Source organism: Miniopterus natalensis, chromosome 12 (assembly GCF_054644295.1).
Source record: "Miniopterus natalensis isolate mMinNat1 chromosome 12, mMinNat1.hap1, whole genome shotgun sequence".
Taxonomy (NCBI): domain Eukaryota; kingdom Metazoa; phylum Chordata; class Mammalia; order Chiroptera; family Miniopteridae; genus Miniopterus; species Miniopterus natalensis.
This window is the reverse complement of record NC_142092.1, coordinates 65,056,216-65,077,957: the sequence shown is the minus strand read 5'-3', so window position 1 is coordinate 65,077,957 and position 21,742 is coordinate 65,056,216. Positions and strand designations below refer to the sequence as shown.

At 55.7% G+C, this 21,742-nt stretch overlaps 1 protein-coding gene across 6 annotated transcripts in view; it reads right to left on the bottom strand.

The window, feature by feature from the left end:
• Positions 1 to 334: 334 nt before the first annotated feature.
• DAB2IP (DAB2 interacting protein) overlaps positions 335 to 21,742 on the bottom strand; it is a 116,390-nt gene continuing 94,982 nt past the window's right edge. For 4 of the 6 annotated variants that reach the window (XM_087822887.1, XM_087822892.1, XM_087822890.1 and 1 more), the window contains 10 exons: positions 20,561 to 20,705; positions 20,339 to 20,483; positions 18,247 to 18,483; positions 16,413 to 16,614; positions 14,510 to 14,688; positions 11,628 to 12,516; positions 10,748 to 10,900; positions 8,525 to 8,718; positions 4,190 to 4,277; positions 335 to 3,360 (listed from right to left, as the gene is read on the bottom strand). In XM_087822887.1, the coding sequence (XP_087679013.1) occupies positions 3,193 to 3,360; positions 4,190 to 4,277; positions 8,525 to 8,718; positions 10,748 to 10,900; positions 11,628 to 12,516; positions 14,510 to 14,688; positions 16,413 to 16,614; positions 18,247 to 18,483; positions 20,339 to 20,483; positions 20,561 to 20,705 (2,400 nt within the window). In that variant the 3' untranslated portion in view covers positions 335 to 3,192. The remainder of the gene's footprint in view (positions 3,361 to 4,189; positions 4,278 to 8,524; positions 8,719 to 10,747; positions 10,901 to 11,627; positions 12,517 to 14,509; positions 14,689 to 16,412; positions 16,615 to 18,246; positions 18,484 to 20,338; positions 20,484 to 20,560; positions 20,706 to 21,742) is intronic. The other 2 variants (XM_087822889.1, XM_087822888.1) reach the window with 2 other exon arrangements.

The window sequence follows — 21,742 nt, the reverse complement described above, 5'->3', positions numbered from 1 at the left end:
AGGGCAAGTGTGGGCCGTGGTCCCAGGAGGCCTCCAGGAGACGGTGGGACCAGCAGCGACCTCACTTTCGAGAAGGCTGAGCTGCGGGGAGGCCTTAGAGCTCATCTGTCCCACTTTCTGGAGTCGACAGACCCCAGCCCAGGGGAGGGGACAATGCCAGCTTCCTCAGTGTGCCAAGACCACCACTGCCGTCGGCATTAGGGGTCTTCCCTGTGTACAGCTGCCACCAGGTGAGCCAAGTGCTGGGTCCCTTAGTAAAGGGCATCAGCCCATGATTCAAGAGCCACTCTGGAAAATCTCCCGAGACACAGCTGAATGGAGAGGCGAGTCAGGCTTAAAATAGCTAAATAAATCTTTAATATTTCTAATTGCAAATGTACAGAAATTGCACAGCCACAGTCTTAGAACACCAACAACCTTCTCTGTACATTATTACAGTTAAAAGTCAGCCGGGGGCGCTCCGGCCGGGACTCCACGCTTGCGGTTTCGTCCTGTCCACACTTACAAGGGGCAGGGGGTGTGGGGCTGGGGCGGCTTCGGGGCCGAGTGTAGAAAAGGGGGCTGTTTCCCTGGACAGTCTGCCTTCTGCAGACAGACGGGGTGGGAGGGAGAGGTGCATCCCAGGCAGATGCTCTGTAGGGCGGGGAGGCTTGGAGCTCTGGCCTCGGTTTCCCACCCCCTATATTGGGCAGTTGGGAAGAGTCTTCACTTATAGGAAGTTTGGCAGTTTCCTTCACCCTAAACATAAAATTTAAGCAAAAAAGTCAGGCCTCTCTGTGTTGGTGAAGGAGGGGAGAGCCATCTCCGGCAGGGTCTGGGTTGGGACTGTGGTCCTCCCAGAACAGGGACTGCCTTTCCTCATTCCCCCTCCCTGTGGGCCCTCTGGACCCAGCCCTGTCTGCAGGCAGTGTCCAGCACCAAGACACAAGTTCTGTGTGGCCCAGGCGAGAGCCCCCTTTGCTGGCCCAGCCATGCGCAAGTCCCCATCACCCCCACCCAGACAGCACACTGCAACGAAAACAAATAAATGCCATGGGCAGGGAAAAAACCCAACACCCAAATCCCAAACTTCTTCCTCCTGCCCAATACTGTTCTCTAGATTAAAATATAAAATACAAACCATCGGAGAGCAGCGGTCCCGGGCAGCCCTCGGCAGCACCAGGACGAGAGGATTATGTACAACCATTAGGTGAAATAGTTACATTACAGTCAAACACCAAGGACATTTACAAAAATGGTCAGACTTGCAGTTCAGATAAAAATCTGTGGAGTCTGTACACTTTTACAGTTTTTGCACTAGGTAAATAAAGTTCTCGGCCTGAGAGCTCACAGCCCAGCCGAGGGCCTCCAGCACCAGCCACCACGCTGGCCTCCTGCACCTGCTGTCGGGCCCTAGGAACCTCCCCCTGTATTGCTAAGAGGCGCTCCGTCTGAGGTCGGTCGCTCTACGAGGCATCGGTGGGAGGGGAGTGGGGTGAGGAGGGGGGGCTCACCAGGCAGTGGGGGGACAAAACAACCAGAGGACATCACTGGGCCAGGCCCTGCCTGTGAAACCAGGAGTGGGAGCAGGGCTCAGCCCCCACGGCCTTCCTTCCTGAGGTCTGTGACCCTTGGGGGCCACCCTCGCCCCACCAGCATGTCTCTGGCCTAACTGTTCTGTAGGCTTCATCTTAGAGCCTGTTCCCTGAGCACAGGCCCACGACGGGGGTCCAGTGTGGTCTGGGCCACCCCTCCCCCACTCTCCCTGCTGGTGGGCTCTGTGGCAACCCCAGCCCTGGTGACATGCCTCCAGCCCCTGGGGCAGGAAGGGCTCAGTGCTCTTTCCAAGGGTCTCCTCAGCTTCCTGAGGCTGAGGCAGAGGGGTGGCCCTGGCTTCGCCCTGGCTCTGCTGTGGGGCGGGACCCGGAGAGACCCAAGCTCCTGCCCCACCTATGTCCCGCAAGTGGGGGCAGGGAGGCTGAAAAGCTACAGGACAGCCTAGCGCTGAGGAAAACCGGCCCCAGCTGTGGGATGTGCCCCTCGCCTGTCTGCAGCGCCTGGGTCCTTGGCTGGGGGCCCGGGAAGGGTGAGGAGGAGGCCGGCCGCACACACGGGGCCTGGTGCAGGCCGCTGCTGTCTTGGAGAGGGAGCAAGTCTAACATCCTCCAGGGCTGCTATTTCCCATGCAGTGCGCACGCTCAATTTAAAAGGCCCCTGTGTTCCAGCAAGCGAGCAAGCGGGCTTTTGTTTCTAATGCATACTGTGAAAGGAAAAAAAATCACAGTTATCCACCTTCTCAAGGTCTGCAGGCATTAGAATTTTCTAACCATCAATGAGGAAAGATCAGCCTTTCTCTCAGGGTGGGCACCAGCGGTCACGCCCTGCAGGGCCACAGGAGGGCAAGCAGCACGCACAGTGCCCTCTGGGCAAACTCTGCCCAGATCTTTGGCTTTGGGAGCCCCAGACATCAGCCTGGGCTCGGGTGGCAGGTGAGGGAGGCTCCAATCCTCCCCACAAATGCGAGGGCCCAGAGGACAGAGCCGTGAGCCCTACTGGGTCTTTTTGGCAGAATAAGGGAGGAAGGGGAAGGCGGGAATGTGGGGACAGGTATGGGCGAATCCTCAGTTCCTCACAGCGGGAAGGGTCCCCAGCAGGCTGCATGCGGTGGCAGGCGCTCAGAGCCAAGCAGGGGATGCGGGACTCTGGGAGCTCCATCCTTCCCACCCTCTCCCTGCCTGCCCATCAACCTGTCAGCTCCTGAAACTGGGCAGCAGGTCCACGGGGACGGGCCTGGCTGCCAGGGAGCCTGGGCCCCAGCTCTCTAGTCCCCCACCTCTCCGGGCAGCTCCCTTCCCTGGGGAGCGTGGGGGGTACATGCATTTGGCCAGGTGAAGGAGGAAAGGTGACACACACCGAATTCAATAACCAACAGACATATTTTGGCCGGCCCCCTGCTCCCACCACGCTGTCCCACTCCCAGCGTGCAGTCTCTTCGGCCTGAACTCAACACGCTTCTCGGGCAGAAGAGAGGGGGGCTCCCGCTGCGTCGGTCTCTCGACTCCCTCTGTGGCTGCCTCCTGGACCACGGGCAGAGGGCGCGGGAGACGAGCCTCGGCCTCTTGCCCCCCGCGCTGGGGCTGCAACTGTGGGGTGCTCCTCCCCAGGCCGAGGCCCGGCCCTGGGCCACCACAGTCCTCCCTCTCCTCGGACAGGTTAACAATTGCTGCTGTTTCTGAACTCGCCGTTCTCGGTAATCTGCAATTTGGTGGGGTTGGTGGGGGAGATGCCGTTACGGGCCTGCATGCTGTACCTCTCTTTCAGCTGTGTCAGGGCGCTCATGAGGCGGGCGTTGGCAGCGTCCAGGGAGGCGATGCGCTTCTCCTGTGGGAAAAGAGGACGTGAGATGGGGTAACGGGAGGGGAAGGGGTCTCCCTGGGGCTGTGCGCACCCATATGCATGCTGGACGGGGGGAGGGTGGTCTGGAGGAGATGCAGGGATGGCCAGTGCCCACGGTGCGAGGGCTGTGTAGTGGGCGAGTGGGACAGGGCTAGTCTTGCCATCATGGGCCATGATAGCCCCGAGTGTGCCCTCCTTACATCTCTCCTGCATTGCCTGCTTCTCACCCCAACAGAGCAGCTCTGATGGTGGCACCCATCAGCCACCCAAGGCCCTGAGGGCAGGCACCCTGTGCATGTGCGTGGGTGTGACACACGGAAGTCACAGCTCCTGGTAATGCGTGCAGTTTACAGTCTGAGCAAGGCCTGGTCCTATTCCTGGGCATTTGAGAGGGAAAGGGAACAGTCCTGTGTGAGGGAGACTGGAGGCCAGAGCCTCTAATGTCTCTCCTCTCAATGCAGTTGGGAAGCCACAGCTCTAAACAAAAGCCCTTCCCACCCCCCGTGCTACCCCCAGCCTTCCCCATTCCCCACCCAATAGATCTACTCTTTGGTAGCACCTCTGGTGAAAGGAAATACCAACCAAGTTGCCCCAGTAGGGGAGAAGTTGCCCCACCCCTTTCCTAGCCTTTCCTAGTGAGCTTATGGTCCACTGAGACCCTCAAGTCTGACTTCCTGGGGCAGAGATCCTGGTCTCTGATTCCTCCGAAGCTTTTGTAGTGGGGTATGACAAAGGATGTGGAGAAGCCAAAGTCATTCCCCTTATCCCAGGTCCTTCACCACCTGTGGCCGACCAAAGGGCCAGAGTCCCCCACCTGGGCATCGATGATCTTCTGTTTGGAGTCTACAGCTGCCTGCATCTCAGCGTGGTCCTTCTTCAGCTCCTCCTCCACTGACATCAACCTGTGACCAGAGATAAGCACAGTCAGGCTGGCATCTGAGGGAGCAGGTGATGAGGTGGGTGTGGGCCTTGTGGGCAGAGGTCACCACACCTGCACTAGGAGAGGCCCTCCTTGGGCCACAGCCCTCCCACACTTGCCTAGGACAGAGGCTCTCCAGCTGGCCCCCAGCCACTACATGGGCTGGACCTACTCCTTCCTTATACTTTGACCAGATTCTGTTCCCAAATCCCCAGAAGCCCCTGGGGCTGCTCCTTTCCTGATGTTCTTCCAGGGGGTGGGAGCTAAGGCAGGTGTGGGTCCGTCACCAGTTGCTCCCTTCCTGAGACCCTTCCTGGCTTCATCCTGCTGGCCTCCCTGGTACCTGTCAATCACTCTTGATCACTCCTACCTTCCAACTCTCTTCCTTTAGCTTCTGGAATACACACTCTCTGGGTCTGCCTGCTAGCACCCAGGCAACTGCTTGCAGATGCTATGTCCTGTCTGGCCCTTAGGATGTCAGGGCCCCACAAGGCTCTGCCTCACCTCCGTTCTCCTCGCTCTACAAACACTTCTCAGACGAGCTCATCTACTCCCACGGCTTCATTTCCGTATCCACCTGCACAATTTCTCCAGCCCAGCAGCAGTCCCCCTCCCCTGGGCGAGCACTTGGCCCACAGCACAGTAGATGCACAGGTGCTGGGGCAGGTACCACACAGGGCTGTGGTGACAAGTCAATGGGGTCGGGAGCACTAATCAGGAGGAAGGGGTGTGGGGCCATGTCAAGGTGGCGGGGGGGGAGGGGAGTTCCTTGTCACAGGAAGGTAGTCATGGAGTAAAGCCTGTGACATGGGGGTAGTAGGGAGGGGAAAGAGAGGCAGTAGGTGGTATCATCAGAAGGGAAATTATACTGGAGAAGAGATTTTCCTTTCCAGCTACGGTGCAATAACAGGGACTGGATTTACTTTCCTGCCAAGAAAAAAAAAATAAAACAAAACAAAAACTAGAAAACCAGACAAAACACCTATGAAACAAAGTTTTCCGGATACTAAATCACCCTCGGTAAAGTCCAGTGACCCCTACAAGAAGGGAACAGGTGAGGTGAGCCCTGCTCAGTGCCTAGAGTGTCCGGGCCAAACAAAAGGAGGGCGTGACCTCAGAGTCAAGGAGGCCCAGGGCAGGCAGGGAGGTGAGGCGACTGGTACTCGCAGGACAGTGCCAGACAGGAGGAAGAGGCAGGGAGAATGCCACCTATCTCTGAGGGGGTTCCCTGGGTCTTTGGCTGCAGACTGGTCAGCATGCCTGTGAGAAAACAGCTAGGCCGGGGCAAGAACCACTGGAAAGGAGTGCACAAAACCACCCCAGGAACTGTGCATGCTCCTTCCAAGCACAGTGGAGAGGCGTGCTAACACAGGAGGCCTCCAGTGGAATCCCCTGAAGGAAACTGCCTCAACAGTAGAGCCAGATTAGGCCTCAATTAAAGACTGTCCAGGACCCACCCGACCAAGTTTGAACATAAGCCTCAAAAGAATCAAAAGTGATTCCAAGTAACCTCATTATGTCCCGGAACAAAGCGCAAACCACTTAAAGGAACACAAAATATCCAGCACTTACATAAAATTCACAATGCCTGGCACCCAACCAAGAATGCAGAGCAGTAGAAAAATATAACCCATAACCAGGAAGAAAGTGAATCAATAAAAACAGACTCAAAAAAGTCAGAGATGAGAGAATTAGTAGGCAAAGACATTAAAACAACTATTATAAACATATTCCACATTTTCAAGAAAATAGAGGAAAGCATGAGCATAAGAAGAAGAGGTGGATGGGATTTAAACCAAAGTCTAGAGGCAAAAATACAATATCTGAAATGGGGGGAAAAAAATGAATAGAATTAATAGCAGATTAGATAATAAGGAAGAAATGATTAGTGAACTTGAAGACATAGTAATAGAAATTATCTAAAATAAAACATGGAAGAAAGGAAACAAGAGAGCATCAGTGGGATGTGGGCAATATAAAGTGGCCTAACATATGTGCAATGGGAGTCCCAGAAAACAGACTGGGGAGGTGTGACTACATACTCACAGGTCCAAGAGCTCAACAAGCCCAAGAAACATGAAGAAAACCACACCAAGGCATATCATAAAATTGTTGGCCATCTGCAATAAGTAAATAACTCTTAAAAACAGCCAAAGAAAAAAGGTACACTAAATACAGAGGGACGGCTATAATGACAGAGTGCCCATTATCATAGCCAAGGTGAAGGCCCAAGCAGGCTGACTGCCTGTTTTTGCAAATAGCCACAGCACACAAATAGTTCTGCTATAATAGCAGAGCGGAACAGTTGCAACAGATACCGTATGTCCAGCAAAGCTGAAGATATTTATTATCTGCCCCTTTCCAGAAAGTTTCTAACCCCTGCTCTAAAGCAAGAACAAAAGATTAGCTAATAAACCAACAGAGGAGATAAAATGGAATTATAAAAAATATTCAATACAAAGAGAGGGCAGGAAAAAGGGGAATAAAACAGGCAGTCCAAATAGAAAACAAATAGCAAGATTATAGGTTAAAATATAATCATATTGGCAAGTATATTAAACATAAGTGGTCTAAACACTCCAATTAAAAGATGGAAACTATCAGATAAAAAGCAAGTACCAACTGCAAGATGTCTGTAAAAGAAACTCACTTGATATAGACACACAGATGGATTAAAAATATAAGGATGGACGAGATATACCAGGCTAACACGAATTAAAAGAAAATTGGAACAGCCGTATGGATATCAAACAAGGAAGATTTCAGAGCAAGGAACATTGAGGGCTAAGAAAGATGACTTTATAATATAGAGGTCAGTTCATCAACAGTACATAACAATCCTAAATGTGTATGCCTCTGAGAATAGTTTCAGTGCACAAAAAGCAAAAACCAACAGAAATAAGAGAAGAAATAGACAAATCCATAATTATTAGAAACTTCAACATCCTGTTCTCAGTAACTGACAGAACAAGCAGAGAAGCTCACAGGGATATAGAAGACTTGAATAACACTATCAGCCAAACCGACCTAACTGACATTTACATTAAGGAAGAAATAATTCAGGACTGGTTAGAAACAAATGTGTTAAATAAGCCACTGAATTCAGGAAAGCATACACCTCAGAGAACAGACACAACGAGGAGAAGGTTAGGTTGAAAACGTTTCAATTTTTGTGACCACACACATGAAGAAAGCCAAGAGCAGAGCTGGTGGTCAAGCGAACAGTGGGTTTCTAGTGACCCTGGTTATAGGCCCTTTGCTCACGCTAACCATTTTCCAGTGAAGCAAACAATAATTAGGGGCAGAAAAACAGGCAGTCTAAATAGGAGGAATCTGGGGAGGGTTTTGCAGTGAACAAAGCATGAAGCCAGGTTGGGGAACATCCTGGCTACTGCACACCTGTGAAATCTGTCCAGATGACAGGCTCTTATACCTGGTATTACTGTCGTAAGAAAGTGAACTCCAGGACTGGGACTCGGTGGGTTGGCCTGGACGCTACACCTTGACTGCACTCCCTGCCTATAGACACAATGGTGTGCCCACCCTACCCAAGAGCAGGGAGGCAGAGAAAGAGAGAGGAATCAACACAGAATCCGATATAAACTGTCAATAAAGATGAGAGTCAGCATTAAAAACCACCCCCACCCCCGTACTCCCGAGAATCTCCTTGTAAGACCCAGAGGCACCTTTAAACTTAACACATCCAAAACTGGCACCATCATCCCTCTCCCTCTCCGCCTGAACTTCTCTTCCAAAGTTCCCATCTCAGTAATTAGCACCACGGCACACCCCGATGCTCTTGGTAGAAGTCTGGGGATTTTTCTGTCTCCTTCCTCCCTCTCACCTCCCACCTTCAGCCACAGAAAGTAACTGACATTCATTCCTATTTTTCTTGCCCTGAATTGGGACCTGTTTTTCTTGGCACCCCCAATCTGGCTTCTAAACTCCCCTGAGAGTGCTTACCAAGAAAATATGACCCCTACAGGGCCCACAGGCCCAGCTTTGCATTCTACCTGTAGCACACACTGTACCGTGGGGCTCCCCACACTCCAGGCCACCTCCTACCTCCAGGTCTGTGCCACAATGTCCCCACCTCCTGGGACACTCTCTTCCTTCCTGTCTCCACACTCCACTCATCCTGCAGCTGGTCAGCCCCTCCGTGACCAGGAGCCTCCTGGAGGGCAGTGTGGGGCCAGGACTGGATCCAGAGCAGGGACAGGACATTCTCACCTGCTGATGATGCCCTTCATCTGGATGTCCTTGTCCTCCTGCTGCCGCCGCAGCCGCTCCTCGCCTTCCTCCAGCCGTGCCTGGTACTCCAGCACCAGCTTCTGTGTCGTCTCCTCCTGGCACTTGAACAGGGTCTCATACTCCTCCAGCTTTTTGGTGGAGATCCGTAACTTGTCCTGCAGCACTGCCAGGTCCTGCCAGGAGGGCAGCGTGCCACAGGCACAGCACCCAGGACAGAGAGCACAGCCTCATGAGCCTGAGCAGGAGCACAGGGTAGGAGGGAGCCCAGGTCGGAACTCCCCAGGGACTATCCCAACCCAGCTTACTTCCCACAGCAAGGAGATGCTGAGTCTGTCCCCTCTCCAGGGCTCTCTCTACTCCTAGCTCCCGCTTCCCCAGCCTGACCTTACAGCTATGCGGGGGATGAAGACTCAGAAGTAAGGGTTTAACTAGGGCCTTGAGCTTTTTATAACAAAGGTTAAAACACCTTGAATATGTTAAGGAGATCTGGCAGGGCCCTGTAAGGTGGGGGCTCTATAGGAGGGGAAACTGAGGCCCTGAAGGCGCGGCGACCCAGTCACACAAAGAGTAGAGTGACTGACTGCTGGGGTAAGATCTTAGCCTCCCAGCATCTATCTGACCCTAAAGCCACGGTGGGGAAAAGTGGGGGAGAGAGAGGTTAAGGGCAAGGCAGCCCTGGCTTTCTGGATCTTAGCTCAGCATGCCCAGCCTTTGGGGAAGACAAGGATATGTAAGGCAGCAAGAGAAGCAGCAAGCTGGGACAGAGGGCAAGGCAGGGCTGACACCGGAAGCAGGGGCTTGGGGCCAGGGTGCCGTGGGAATATATGACTGGGGGAGGCAGGAAGAGCCTCTCAAGGAGAGGGGCAATAGAAGCCCAACTCACTCAACAGCAATGGACTCTCCCAAGGTCAGGAGGCAGCAAAGCCGGAGAGATCCAGCCCTACCTCAAATGTAATCCCTGAAACAAAGCTGGACCCACAGGGGAGCATGACTCTGGGGAAATGGCCCTGACACCACCCCAGGTCTGCTGCCCAGCTGGCCAGAGGCAGGGACCAGGTCTCCAGGGAGCTCAGGGAACAAAGGCCTCCTAGATTTGCCTGTGAGAGTTTGTAGCAAAGAGGGTGAAAGAAGCAGCAGCTCATTCAGCCAAGGGACCACAAGGAAGGAGGGCACTCCAGATGCAGCCTGTCCTTACAATCGTTCAGGCAATCCTTGCCATTTAAAAACGGGAATCTGAGCCTCAGGCACCGAGCCTGGCCCCAGGTTCATGCAGGGAGTTGGGGTGAGGCTGGCCCTCCTTGCTCCCCAGCCAAACTCTGGCTCTTAAAGCACTGTGCCCCATGTCCCCTGGTCCCCTTCACATAATTATGGTGAAAGCAGGTGGATGCGGTGGACCAAGGGGATGGTGGAGGGTGGCGGAATGCAGCATGGACATGGACCTAGTCCTAGGCCAGGGAGAGGGAGAGCTGCCACCTGCCCTCTGTGCCCTTGCCTGAAAGGCTGCTAATGCTTTTCTGGGGCCAAGAGGGGCGAGGGCACAAGAGGTGAATGGGAGAGTGACAGCTGCCTGGGGGGCCTTGTACTGGTCCTGCTCTGTAGACTGGGCTTTGGCCTCCAGGAGATGAGAGCCAGCTCTGGATCAAGGGCAGCTGCCACTCACTGGGAGAATGGGACAACAGAAACGCCTCGCTGCCCATCAAATGCCAGATATATGTGGTAGGGTGGAAGAAAACATCTCAGTAGCAACCTGACCCTAACCCTCTCCCTGGTTTTCTCCCCCAGGCCCTGGCAGAAATGGGGACTGGGAAAGAGGCAGGCCTCAGGCAGGCACAAGCCCAGAGTGGAGGGGCCCTAGCTGGGGCACTCTCCCAGCTCTTAGGACCCATGCCTCCACCTCCTCATGCATGAGGCTCCCTTAAGGGTCTCCATGCACCTCTTCGGCACCCTTGACCCTCAAGTCCCAGCTGAGTCTCATATGCAACCTGTGTTGGGAAACCTCAGGTCTAAGCTAAATCCCTCTTGCTACTCTTCTTCCAGATTCCAGTGACCACTGTCCTCACATGAAACCAGGGGTTGAGAGGGGACTGACCATTTGCAAGACTGAGGAGTGGCTCCTTACTCAGGTCTCAAGGGGAGAGAATCCTGCCAGCTACCAAGGGATGCAGCCCCACCCTGTCCCAAACTGCCAGGATCTGGCATTACCTTTTCTGCTTGGCTGAGCTCCTCCTTACTCCTTAGCCTATCCCTGTGGGGGGGATCTGGGCCCAGGCCCTCGTCTTCTAACAACTGCGCGTTCATGGTCAAGAGCCAAGCGGCTGTGCGGTCCAGGGCATTGGGGCTCACGGGCGAAGGGCCCTACAATGAAACACAGCTGTGAGGGCTGGAGGGAGGAAGGGGAGAGGGGAGGGGGTGGGAGTGGCACCTGGTGAGCCACGGGGACATGTGGTGGGAAGGGAGGGGACCTTCAGCTGACCAGGCACCTACTGATGCGGCAGCCCCTGAGCAAGGAGGCTCCAACTCTCAGAAGGCAGCCTGAGGCACAGTTAAGAGCCTAGGTGGCCTCCTGAGCTGCTCTCTGCAGCCCAGGTGAGAATGTGCGAGCTGGCCCAGGAAGACAGGCGTTCTACCCAAAGCACATCAGGTCCACGTACTGCATGCAGCCCCTGGGCGACAGGAAACACCCACAGATCCTGGCAGCTGAGCTCTGGAGGCCAGTTTAGAGCAGGGAGGGGCCTGTGGGGGACAGGTTAACTCCTACCCTGGGTAGGGTGTTAACAGGCTTAGAACTAGAGAGAGACTGACCCCTCCCTCTTTCTCCCTAACCCCTGTTAGGGAGATGTCTCAGGGGAAACTGGCAGAGGGACCCTAAAGCTGCAGTGTCCCTGGTTCACAGGACTGAGGTAGGGGCCAGTAGGGCCAGGGAAGAGGGGTGGTGTGTGTGGTGGGCTGATGGCATGGGGCCGACTGTGGCATCATTCAGCATGGGATGACAGCTGGGTGAGGGGGAGATGAAATGGCCTGGAGGAGCAGCATGGCATGGGTGGGACCACCCTCATGGCCCGCCCTCCACCAGTGCACTGACCTGCTTGTGCACCGCTCGAGGCTTCAGCTCGGGGCTGTCACCCTTGGAGGAGGAGGACTGCTGCCGCAGCCGGGCTCCAGGGCCAGCCCAATCAGGCGAGGCCGACGCCAGGGTCCCGCTGGAGGGCCGAGGGTACTGCAGGGTGCTCAGCAGGGTGGGTGGCGTCCGGCCACGAGGGGCAGGAGGTGGCGGTGGGGGCGGAGGTGGCGGCTGGTCGATCCGACGCTGGGGGCCGGCACTGTTCTGCCTCGGCACCGTGGGCTGCCCGCCCTTTTCAGTCAGCGACATCTGCCGCCGTGCCATCTCCCCTGGCCGGCGCCCGAGCTCCTCTGCGGCGCTGCTGAAACTTCCCAGTTTGGCGGCAGCCGCCAGCTCCTCACTGTTGCTGTGGGAGCTCAGGGAGCTGTGGCCCTCAGAGCCCGAGTCGCCAAGGCCGCGGGGCGACAGTGGCAGGCCAGCCGCCATCTGGTAGACAGGGTTCTGGAAAGAGAGCGGTGCCAACAGCTGGGGCCGGCCTGGTGCGCCCTCAGAGGTGCCTGGTGTGGTTGGTGTCTGGCCTGCCCGCCGCACCGTGGCCAGCCCTGCCAGGCTCACAGGGGCTGCCCGGGCCGGCCACCCAGCCATCAGCTGAGTCGCAGGCGTCTGCCCATCGGTGGTGAGGGTGTCGGGGCCCGCTGGGGAGCCCGCCTCCCCATCCAGCGTGCGGGCGTCTTGGAGGTCCACCATGGACAGGCTCTTGCCGCCGTTGGCCATCTGAAGATCAGGTTCGTTGGCTTCCGAGTAACTCGAGCTGCGGGCAGGTGAGGGCTGGACCCCGGAGGACCTTGTGACAAAAAACAAGTCCTTGTTTTCGGGGGTTGGAGACGGTAACCGGGTGAAATCTATCAGACTGCAGGGAGACAAGCACACACAGGGAAAGAAGGGGGAAGAGAAGAACTGTGAATGCGGCCAAGGCGGGTCCAAACCGAGAGCCCCTGCCAATTTGCTGGGCCTGGCAGCCTGAGCCAAGGCTGGGGGAGAGGGAAGGTGGGGTGGGGTGGGGTGGGAAGGGGAGGTGCCAGGGCAGCAAGAGTGGGAGAGTCCCGGGGACCAGTGGCCCAGATGCAAAACCCACAGCCTGGGCAGCTGACCCCAGCAGAAGCCACCATGGGGACCGGCTGGCTGAAGTGGCAGCTCCTGCCCAGAACCGGTGCTAGGAGCCAGCCCTGCTAGTGCCAGAACAGGCTGACTGGCAGGCGCTTTCCCTGCTCAGCTGCATCTTGGGATGATGGGTGCGGAGGCCTGGAGTGTTCTAGAAATTTCCCCTGAGCTAAAACCAAACCCACACGCAGTGGCTCTCTGCTATCCAAGGGTCCTGCACAGAGAAATCCAATTTCAAAGCACTAGGGCTCCTTCTCTCTCTTCTCTCTTGTTCCTAATCAGACTGAGAACCAAAGTGGGGGCCTGGTGAAGCCTCCTCTGCCAAGCCTCCTGCTGCCACACCCCTTGACTGACTGGCAGGCGGGGGCTGGCGTTCCTGACAAAAACACAGAATCAGAGGAGGATCCTCGAGGCGTGACTCAAGCACGGAGGGTCTGCACCTGCAGTGGCAGGCTGTGCCCTCCCCGGACCTTCCAGCCTCTCCTGGGCCCCTCCCTGGAATTCTGCTCTTTGGAAGGCACAGTGTGGTAGCTCAGCCCAGCTTTGGAGGGAAGGTTGTGGGGGTAAAAAGGACTCTGAGTGGGCTGGAGGCAGCAGGACTTTGGGGTTTGACATGGGTTTGGAATGGAAGTAAGAGGTGGCTTAGCCTGGGACAGAGAGAGGAAGCCCCAAAAGCCCCAACTGATAGGGCTTAGGTGGGGCAGGCTGTGGCCACTGGTGGCCACAGCACTTGGGGTCAAGAAGAAGTGGACAAGAGCACCAAGTGGACCCGGGAGAAACCAGACCTGCAGCATACCTGGTCAGGTCTCTTCAAAACCCACGTGCCTGGCCATCTCTCAGCCAAGGTGTGTCCCCACCTGAACTCAGATTTACCTCACTTGGCAGGTTGTATGAATGAACCCCAAGATTCAGAGGGACCTGGGAAGTGGCCCCCGGCCAATTTCTGGCCTCCAGTCCTGTGCACCACACCCCCAGGTCCTCAATCTCCACACCCTCGTCCACTTAAAAGCCTGCCACCACCTTCAGTGCAGACCTGACTCCCAACTCTGCAGGCCCAGCCTCATCCTCACTAGCTGGTCCAACGTGGCGTGGCCCCTGGTAGGGAGGGGAGTGTACCAGTGAGGCATAAAGGGGTCAACATAAACGCCTCAGTTTTAAAGGAATATTCTCATTTTGACATCAACGTTAGAGATCATTTGTCTCCCTCTCTACTGAGTGTGGATTTTATTTACAAGGCATTTGCCCCAGGGCTGAGGGCTCAGTGTGAAGGTCAGGCTTCAACTCCCTAGTTCTTTGGAGCTCCCAGCCTGAAAGCCTTGTGGCCACCCAAGCTCTTGCTGAGCACACACCCTGCAAACCACTTCTGGAGACTATGATTGGACCCAGGAAATACCAGAACAGGTATTTTTAACTCATAGGTATTTGGGACCAGTAATTGTTCAACAGAGCATGTCGTCTTTCTTCACGCCTTTGTGTTAGTCCCCCGACCTAGAATGCCTTTTCCACCCATGGAACTGTTTCCTAAAAAGCTCATAACTACAGCACCACCTCACCCAGGCAGCCTTCCCTGATTTTTCCCGGATGGAGGTTCATCACTTAGGGCCTGCACAACACATTTTGAGTCTCATCCAGCTTGTTTTATAAAAACTTGTGTCGGCATCCTCCTGCCCAGCTGAGACTGTTGGGCTGCACTCTGTCTGCATGTGCACCCCACAAAGCCCAGCACACCTGGCAGCTCTTACCCAGAGAGATCATTCTCGATCACCATCTTCTGTAGCCCGGCTGAGATGCTGCTGCTACCAGAGCCAGGTGTGGAGGCCAGGTCATTTGTCCCTGGGAGCTGCCCACTGCCTGGGGTGCTCAGTGCCGTGTGGACATCCCTTAGGATTCGAGGCAGGGGCCCCAGTTTGGATACGATGCTCTGCAAAGACACAAGAAGAGGCAGGTGTTACCTGATGGGGCCATCTGAGGAGGTGAGCTGCAGCCACTGTGGTTCAAAACATCCCAGGAACCTGGCAGAAATGTAGACCCGCCTTCCCCTACCTGTCAGATCTAGCAGTTCTGGGGGGGGTGCGGGAGGCCAATAATGTGTAAATTAGATATTTACCAGTTCCCCAAATATTTCTGGGATAAAGATGAGAGGTGCCCAGGCCCACAGGGAGAAATGCTGACCTAGTCCAAGCCTTTGACCCTAGTTCATCCTCCCTTGGTGCCTCCCCATCCGAGAGGCTTCTGAGGCAGCCCCTCCCACATCTTCTCCACACGGTGGGCAGGGCCTGACCCACTTTGATACCTGAGCCCCAGTGGACATGGTCTAGGCACCACCACGTGCTTATCAGACAATTAACAGAGATAGGCAGAGGGCAGCCCCCAGGCCCATCTCAACCTCGCTGTCACAGTTAAGCTGATGCTGCTAAGGATTCCAGGCTGCAGGGCTGGGCTGAGGAAGGGGACTCTGCCTTCACCTGCATAGGCACTGGCTTCCAGGTAGGACTTTGGGCAAGAGAAAGTGTGAAAACTCGTATTGTCATCCACAGAGCAGAGACTAGGGAGGCAGAGTTCAATTTCAAACCCCTGCTGCAACACTGTCAGCTGTGACGGCTGCAGACTACTGTGCAGATATAGGGGATGGTGGCCCACACAGGGGCTCAGTAAGTGGTGTTGGTTTCCATTCCTCCCCCTGTGTCCCTCACAGCCAGAGGGCAGTGGACATAAATGAGCGGAAACTTTTGAAACAGCATCTGCTGCTGGTGAAAAGCTGGACTAACCCAAGTGTCCAGAAACGGGGCTGGTGAAAATGCACAGCAGTCATGATGGGACAGCCTGGGGCTGTTAGAAAGGTCACAGCGGCAGAGCAGCGAGTGCTGGCGTGGAAAGATGTCCACACAGAGTGCGTGAGAAACATATACTGCAGTGTACATGTACGTCCTCACAATCCAAAAGGAAAAGAACTCTGCGTTTGTGTGTGTACTTAACACACACACAGATGTATACAGAAGGCTGCACACCAGAGTGCCCTGTGTGGTCACCTCCAGGAAATGGGGCAGGAGCAGGGAGGCCTCCCAGCCCTGTTCAGCAGTAACTACTTTTGTAAGGTGGCCTCTCGGAGCCCCAGAAAGCAATGAATATTCCGGAGTTCGACTGTGGAGCCCCAGCCCTTGCTGCCAAAAACCCATCCACTGTGTGGGCAGGGACTGCTGGTGGGGGGAGTGGAACCCCGGGCCACAGAGGGCACACTCCACGGGGCTGCAGCAATGTCAGAGGTGCCCAGGGAGTAACCACTTCAACTGACAGTCAGGGGCAGTTGGGGAAAGGTTTGTAACTTCCTGCCTGACACGCAGAGGTTTGGTATTCTTAGTCTTTTTCTTATCAGTGGCCTTCAACCACAGAACAAGGACATTTTCACAGAAAGAGCTAAATCTGATCACATTTCTCACCGGTAGCAAACACATCTTTCATACATGGAAACTACCCACTCAACGCTGAGTGTGGGGAGACACAGCCAAAGCCCCAGTATCCAGAGGGGGCTCACTGGCCAGCAGGTGCTGGTGAGTGAACGTGGCACCAAGAACACGGGGCCCAGAGATCCCGGTGGGTGCTGACAGGAGAACCCTTGCCCACACCCTGCCGCATGGGGACAAGCACCTGCTCCAGCTGGCTGATGGCCTCCCAGAGCAGTGCATGCAGGCTGGACAGCTCGCGGCCCAGGTCGATGTAGCCCTCAAAGCCGGCTGTGTTGGAGATGGTCTCGGGGTTGGAGATCTCCAGCAGGAAGCGCTGCATGTTGGTCCACTCATGCTCCAGGAACTGGTTCATGAACGACATGTACTCCTCTTTGCTGCCAAACCTGGAAAGAGAGCAGATGGGGTGAGCAACCCAGGTCCGAGGCAGGCACGGAAACCCAGGCCCACCCAGGTTCTCTGAGACACCCCCACTTTCTCAGCTCTCATCCCTTCTTGCCCACTGTGGCCAGTTCCCACACCACTAACTCCACCAGCCAACCAATCTTCTATGGTTCATGACCCTTGTTCCTCATGGCCAAGTCCACAGGGACCCTTTTTCTGGACCTTTTCTCACAGGACCTGGAATGTTCCATGGCCCTCACTCCCCTTTCACTCACTGCTGGTCACAATCTCCTTTTCTCCCTCCAAGTTTCAATGGCCTGGTAGGCAGATGATTCGCAATCCATGCTCAGCCAGGTGTCTCTGCTGAGCCTACAGACATGCATGTCCACAACATCTCCCCTCGTACCCAGCCTGGCCAAGTCTGAAGTCACTGCCATCACCCCAAACCCATGCCCTCTTCCCAGACTCCCTGTCCCAAGTGGAGATAGACAGATGAGCCAAAAGCCTGTGGGGTCATCTCCTCCTCCCTCCCCACAACGGCAAGGCTGGCTGGCTATCTACTCCTCACCCCTTGACCTTGCAGCCACTGCCTCCTGCATCACCTCTCCAAACCCCAATACTTCTTCCACTTCCCTTTTGCCAGAACCACAGCTATGATCTGTAGTATCTCAGTTGCCAGTCCTGCTCCCTCCAATCCCCTTGCCCCACTGCCACCAAACTGACATTTTTAGGACCCAGAACAGACGAGGGCCATCCTCTCCCATGCTTAAAGCCCTTTGGTGGCTCCCACCACCTTGCCTAGCCTTCAAATCCCTGCTGTCCTCCTAGGTCTTGTCTCTCACTTCTCCCTGCCTGGCACTTGAAAATGCGGGAATGCCACAGGTACCTTGTCTTTTCAGTCCCAGAGGCTGCCCTGCCTCTGCTCCTGACACACAGTTAGGGAGCACGTTTGTGTCTCCTCTCCCAACGAGACGAGGGCCCTCCCAAGACATCACATGCACCTCTATCCTGGCTCCACTGTTCACTCTACATCACCCTCCCCTACTGAAGTGCTGGCTCCCCAAGGCTGGGACCAGGCGTGACTCAGAGCTCAGCAGGGGTGGCCAGGGAATGGGCAACTAGATGACCCAGTCCTCCCATTTCCACCCCCTCATTCTAAAGTATAGTCCCAAACTTTGGAGTGCTCTATGAGCAAGGACATCCCTGACAGCATTAAACAAGGACAGTCTAAAACAGCCCGAGTGCCCAACCACAGGGGAAGGGCTAAGGAAATATGGCCCTTCTCCCTTGAAGACATACTAGCCATTCATTTCAAAATGAGGCTTATAGATATTAAGCACATGGGAGAATCCTTATGATTAAATATTAATTTTAAAAAGCTGAAAGAAAAAAATACCTTGTCTTCTCACCTCTGAAAATTAAGGAAACATACCAAAATGGCATGTACTTTCAGTAGGGGGAGAACAGGGTGTGGAGATTTTATTCTGAAAAGGGGGAGGGAGAGGACTAAGCATGACAGGGACAAAAGCGGGGCCCACTGTGCAGCCCAGCTCTGGGGAAGAAACACCTACGGCTGCCCCCACAGTGGCCTCCAGCCCTGTCCCAACCCTGCCCGTCGGGGGCGCCACACTCACTTGGCGAAGTTGGCCAGGTTCTGGGTCACCTTGGCAATGAGGGTGAGGGTGCGGGCTGTGCGGTCATCGGGGTACTCCTGCAGCAGGTTGAAGAGTGAGGGCGACATGATGGCCGGGCAGAGGAAGCGCAGAAATAGGGAGGCACTGATGAGCCGCTCGCTGATGTCCGGCCGGCCGCGGCTGCTGCACTCTTGCCGCCACGAGGCAAACACCTCTTTCAGCTCCCGTGGGAAAACGCTGGGTAGGAATAGGCAAGAGTGGGCCTGGTGGTCAGGCAGGGTGCCGGGACAGGCGGGTGCAGAGCAGGGACCTGGTTCTGGGTCCAATGGAACCCCGAGCTCCAACTCTGACAGCTGTGAGCTCAGCCTGCTGCCCATCACTCCATCATCTATATCCATCCATCATTCACCCATCTATCCATCATCCGTCAGACAGGGCTGCTGGGGTAGCTGAGACAGCGCAGGGAGGGCACAGGGTGAGTGCTCAGGAAGTAGAAGGGGCAGACCCCCCAAGCTCCAGTCAGGGTGGTGGGCTCCCCATGAAGGGGCCGAGTGAGATGGACACAAGCATAGAGGAGCTAGGTCTCTGTCCTAACTGGGACCAATGGCAAGGGCCTGCTCCGGGTCTGGGCCCTTCCCACCTCCCCCAGTGCTTCACCCTCCTCCTCAGGCAGCAGGCATCTGGGTCTAGGGGAGAGTGAGGAAAACACAACAGGAACAGACCACCACTCCTTGATTCCCATCACTGGCTTCCGAGACTTACTCCCTTCGCTCAAGTAACCACATAGGAATTAAAGGTTTTTAGGAGAGCTCAGAGTATTCAAGAAGATGGGAATATCCTAACAACAGGGTGAAGCATAGTTCTCCACTTTTTAGACAGGGAGGGACTTCCCTGGGGGACCCAGTGAGCACAGGCAGGGTCCCTAGGCCCCAGGTGGGGGGCTCTCTCCATCACACATTCCCAATGAGGCCACAATAAGGCCCCACCACGCCAACTTTTAAGTGGCTTTTCTATCTTTTCATTCTAAAATATATGCCTCCTACCCTGGGGCAGGCCAGGACCCAATGCTCCCTAAACCCAGTCCATGCCTGGCTCTGTCACCTGCCCTGGGAGCTCTGAGCAAGTGCCTGATCCTCACTGGCCTTCCATTTCCTCACCCTTATACTGAGAAAAAGGCCTGCCCTGCCATGCTCACAGGGCCAACCTTAAGCCTGAGGCCCCAATGGCCCAACAAACCCAGCACTGAGCCCAGCAGATTCTTGGCAGGAAACAAGGTAAGCAGAAAAGCACAGCTGGAGAGGAAGTGAGGGCAGGTGGCCTTTAGCCCTGGTCCTCGAAGTGCCTGGAGCAGAACTGGGCAGAGGCAGGCATTGAGTGATGACAGCTATTGGTGGCATCTAGAACTGAGAGGTGCCTCTGGGTCTGTGACAAACACCAGAAAGGAAATGGAAAATCGCTGTCCACGGATATGTTTCCCACACCCAGCCTGCCCTGGGGATAGAAGGGCAGTGTGAAAACAGCCTGGCCCCAGGGTGGGAAGAGTGTTCCCAAAGAGTCCAAAGCTCTCAGGTCACCCCTCCACCCCCGGTGCCAAGGGTCAGGTGTGACCCAGCCCGAGGGGCCAGGCTGGCCCCAGGTGAGCACCTATGACAGCGCCAGCTGCAGAGGGCCCTTGCTGATAAATACGTGTAATGGACTGCCACCAAGCCCAAATTCTCCATGCTGCACACACCGTGTCCCGAATATGCTCTGGAACACTCCCTAACATCTGAGAACCCAAAAAGGGCCAAGACAGGAGCCTGGCATCCCAGCAAGGCCTGTGGAGTCATGCAGAGAGTGGGTTCCAATCCCAGAGCCACCACTCTGAAGCTGTGTGAGGCTACAGAGTGTCACCTGCCCTCTCCTTATGAAGCCTCAGCTCTCTAGTTTATAAGTCAGGCACAAGGGACTAGAGCTCCCTCCCAGAGCTGTCTGAATGAGAACAGCACACACATGCCTGGCACAGCACCTGGCACACTATAGGCACCCCAACATAGGATGGGGCAGACGCGGGGGTGGGGAGGCCCTGGAGGGAGCGTGAGGCAGCACTGACCAGTAGGAGTTGATGATCTTGCAGAAGGCCAGTTCACAGCACATCTTGAGGTTGCCCTGGTGCTCAGGGAGGTCCGAGGCCGAGCACTTGCTTGGGTCCACTTCACAGTTCTCATCTGACTCATATAGCGCTTTGATGAACTCACCTGTGACAGGGAGGAGCAGTGAGGATCTGGTGGGCACATCCCACCTTCTGCCCACTGCCAGCCCGAACTCTCCCTACCTAGTGCATCCTGCAGATACTTCTGGCCCACCAATTTGAGGTACTCCTCGATGGCCTTGGTGGCCAGCGTGTTTTCCCGGAAGATGAGGTGTTCGTTGTCACCGCAGCGGTCCACCTCTGACATCATCAGGTCGGTCAGGAAGTCCTGGGGAGGCAGGCAGCGAGGAGTGTGGACCTGAGCAGGCCTGGCAGGTAGGAACCTAGGATTCCACACCTGCTCCACAACCAGGAAAAGTCCCTACTTCTCATGGCTGCTCCGTTGTCAACCTTTGGGGCTGCTGGGGAGTGAGGGCAGGGCAGCCTGACGAGGGGAGACACCTAGGGCTGGTGACATCACAGCTGGGTCTAGGGACTGGGGAGGCAGGCCTGGGCAAGAGCATGCCACGTGGACATGAGCTTTCTGCATCACGGCCAGACCAGCTGGACTCAAATCCCTACTCAGCCCCGACCAGGCCTGGCTGGGTGACCAGAGAACTCCCCCATCCATCACCATTAGTGCCAAAAAGGACAGACAGGTGCCCTCTCCCCTTCATACAAGCAGCTGCCATTATCTACCAGTTACTCTGATGGGTCTCCCACACCAGACACAGGCTCATTCTGTGGGTCCCTCAGAGAAGGATGAAAGACAGGCAGGGGCTGTCCAACTGCCCCGGAGGCAGTGAGCCAGTGCTCAGACGGTGGGAGAAGGGACCTTGGCTTCAGTGCGAAGGCGAGGGCACCACTGCCCATCTGGCAAACCCAGGGCAGCACTGCTGAGAGAAGCTGTTAAGTTGATAAGCCTGTTGCCAACTCCCTCCCTGCAGAGCCCCGCCTCCTCTCACCCACAGCCCACCTTGTGACTTGGGGAGGGGAAGAAGACAGGTAGGGAGTCAGAGACCCAGGGAAGGGTGAAGGTCAGGGCAGGGGCCACCCAGCAAGGAGGCCACAAAGTGGCCAGTGTGGGCCAGGGTTTCTGGTGTGCACAATCTGGGTCCCTCTGACATCATAGGTGGCCCTGAAATAGAGAACTAAGCTCTAGGCCTAGGAGGCCCTGGTGTCCAAAGGAGGGACAGGAGGGGCTGAAGAAGATGCCGTTGGCCTCTCTGGGGACCACATAACCTGAAGAGCCTTTCCTGACCTACAGATGACCCCTAGGGGTCTCCTTCTCCGAACACATGGAGGCAGAACTTAGGCTGTTCTGCC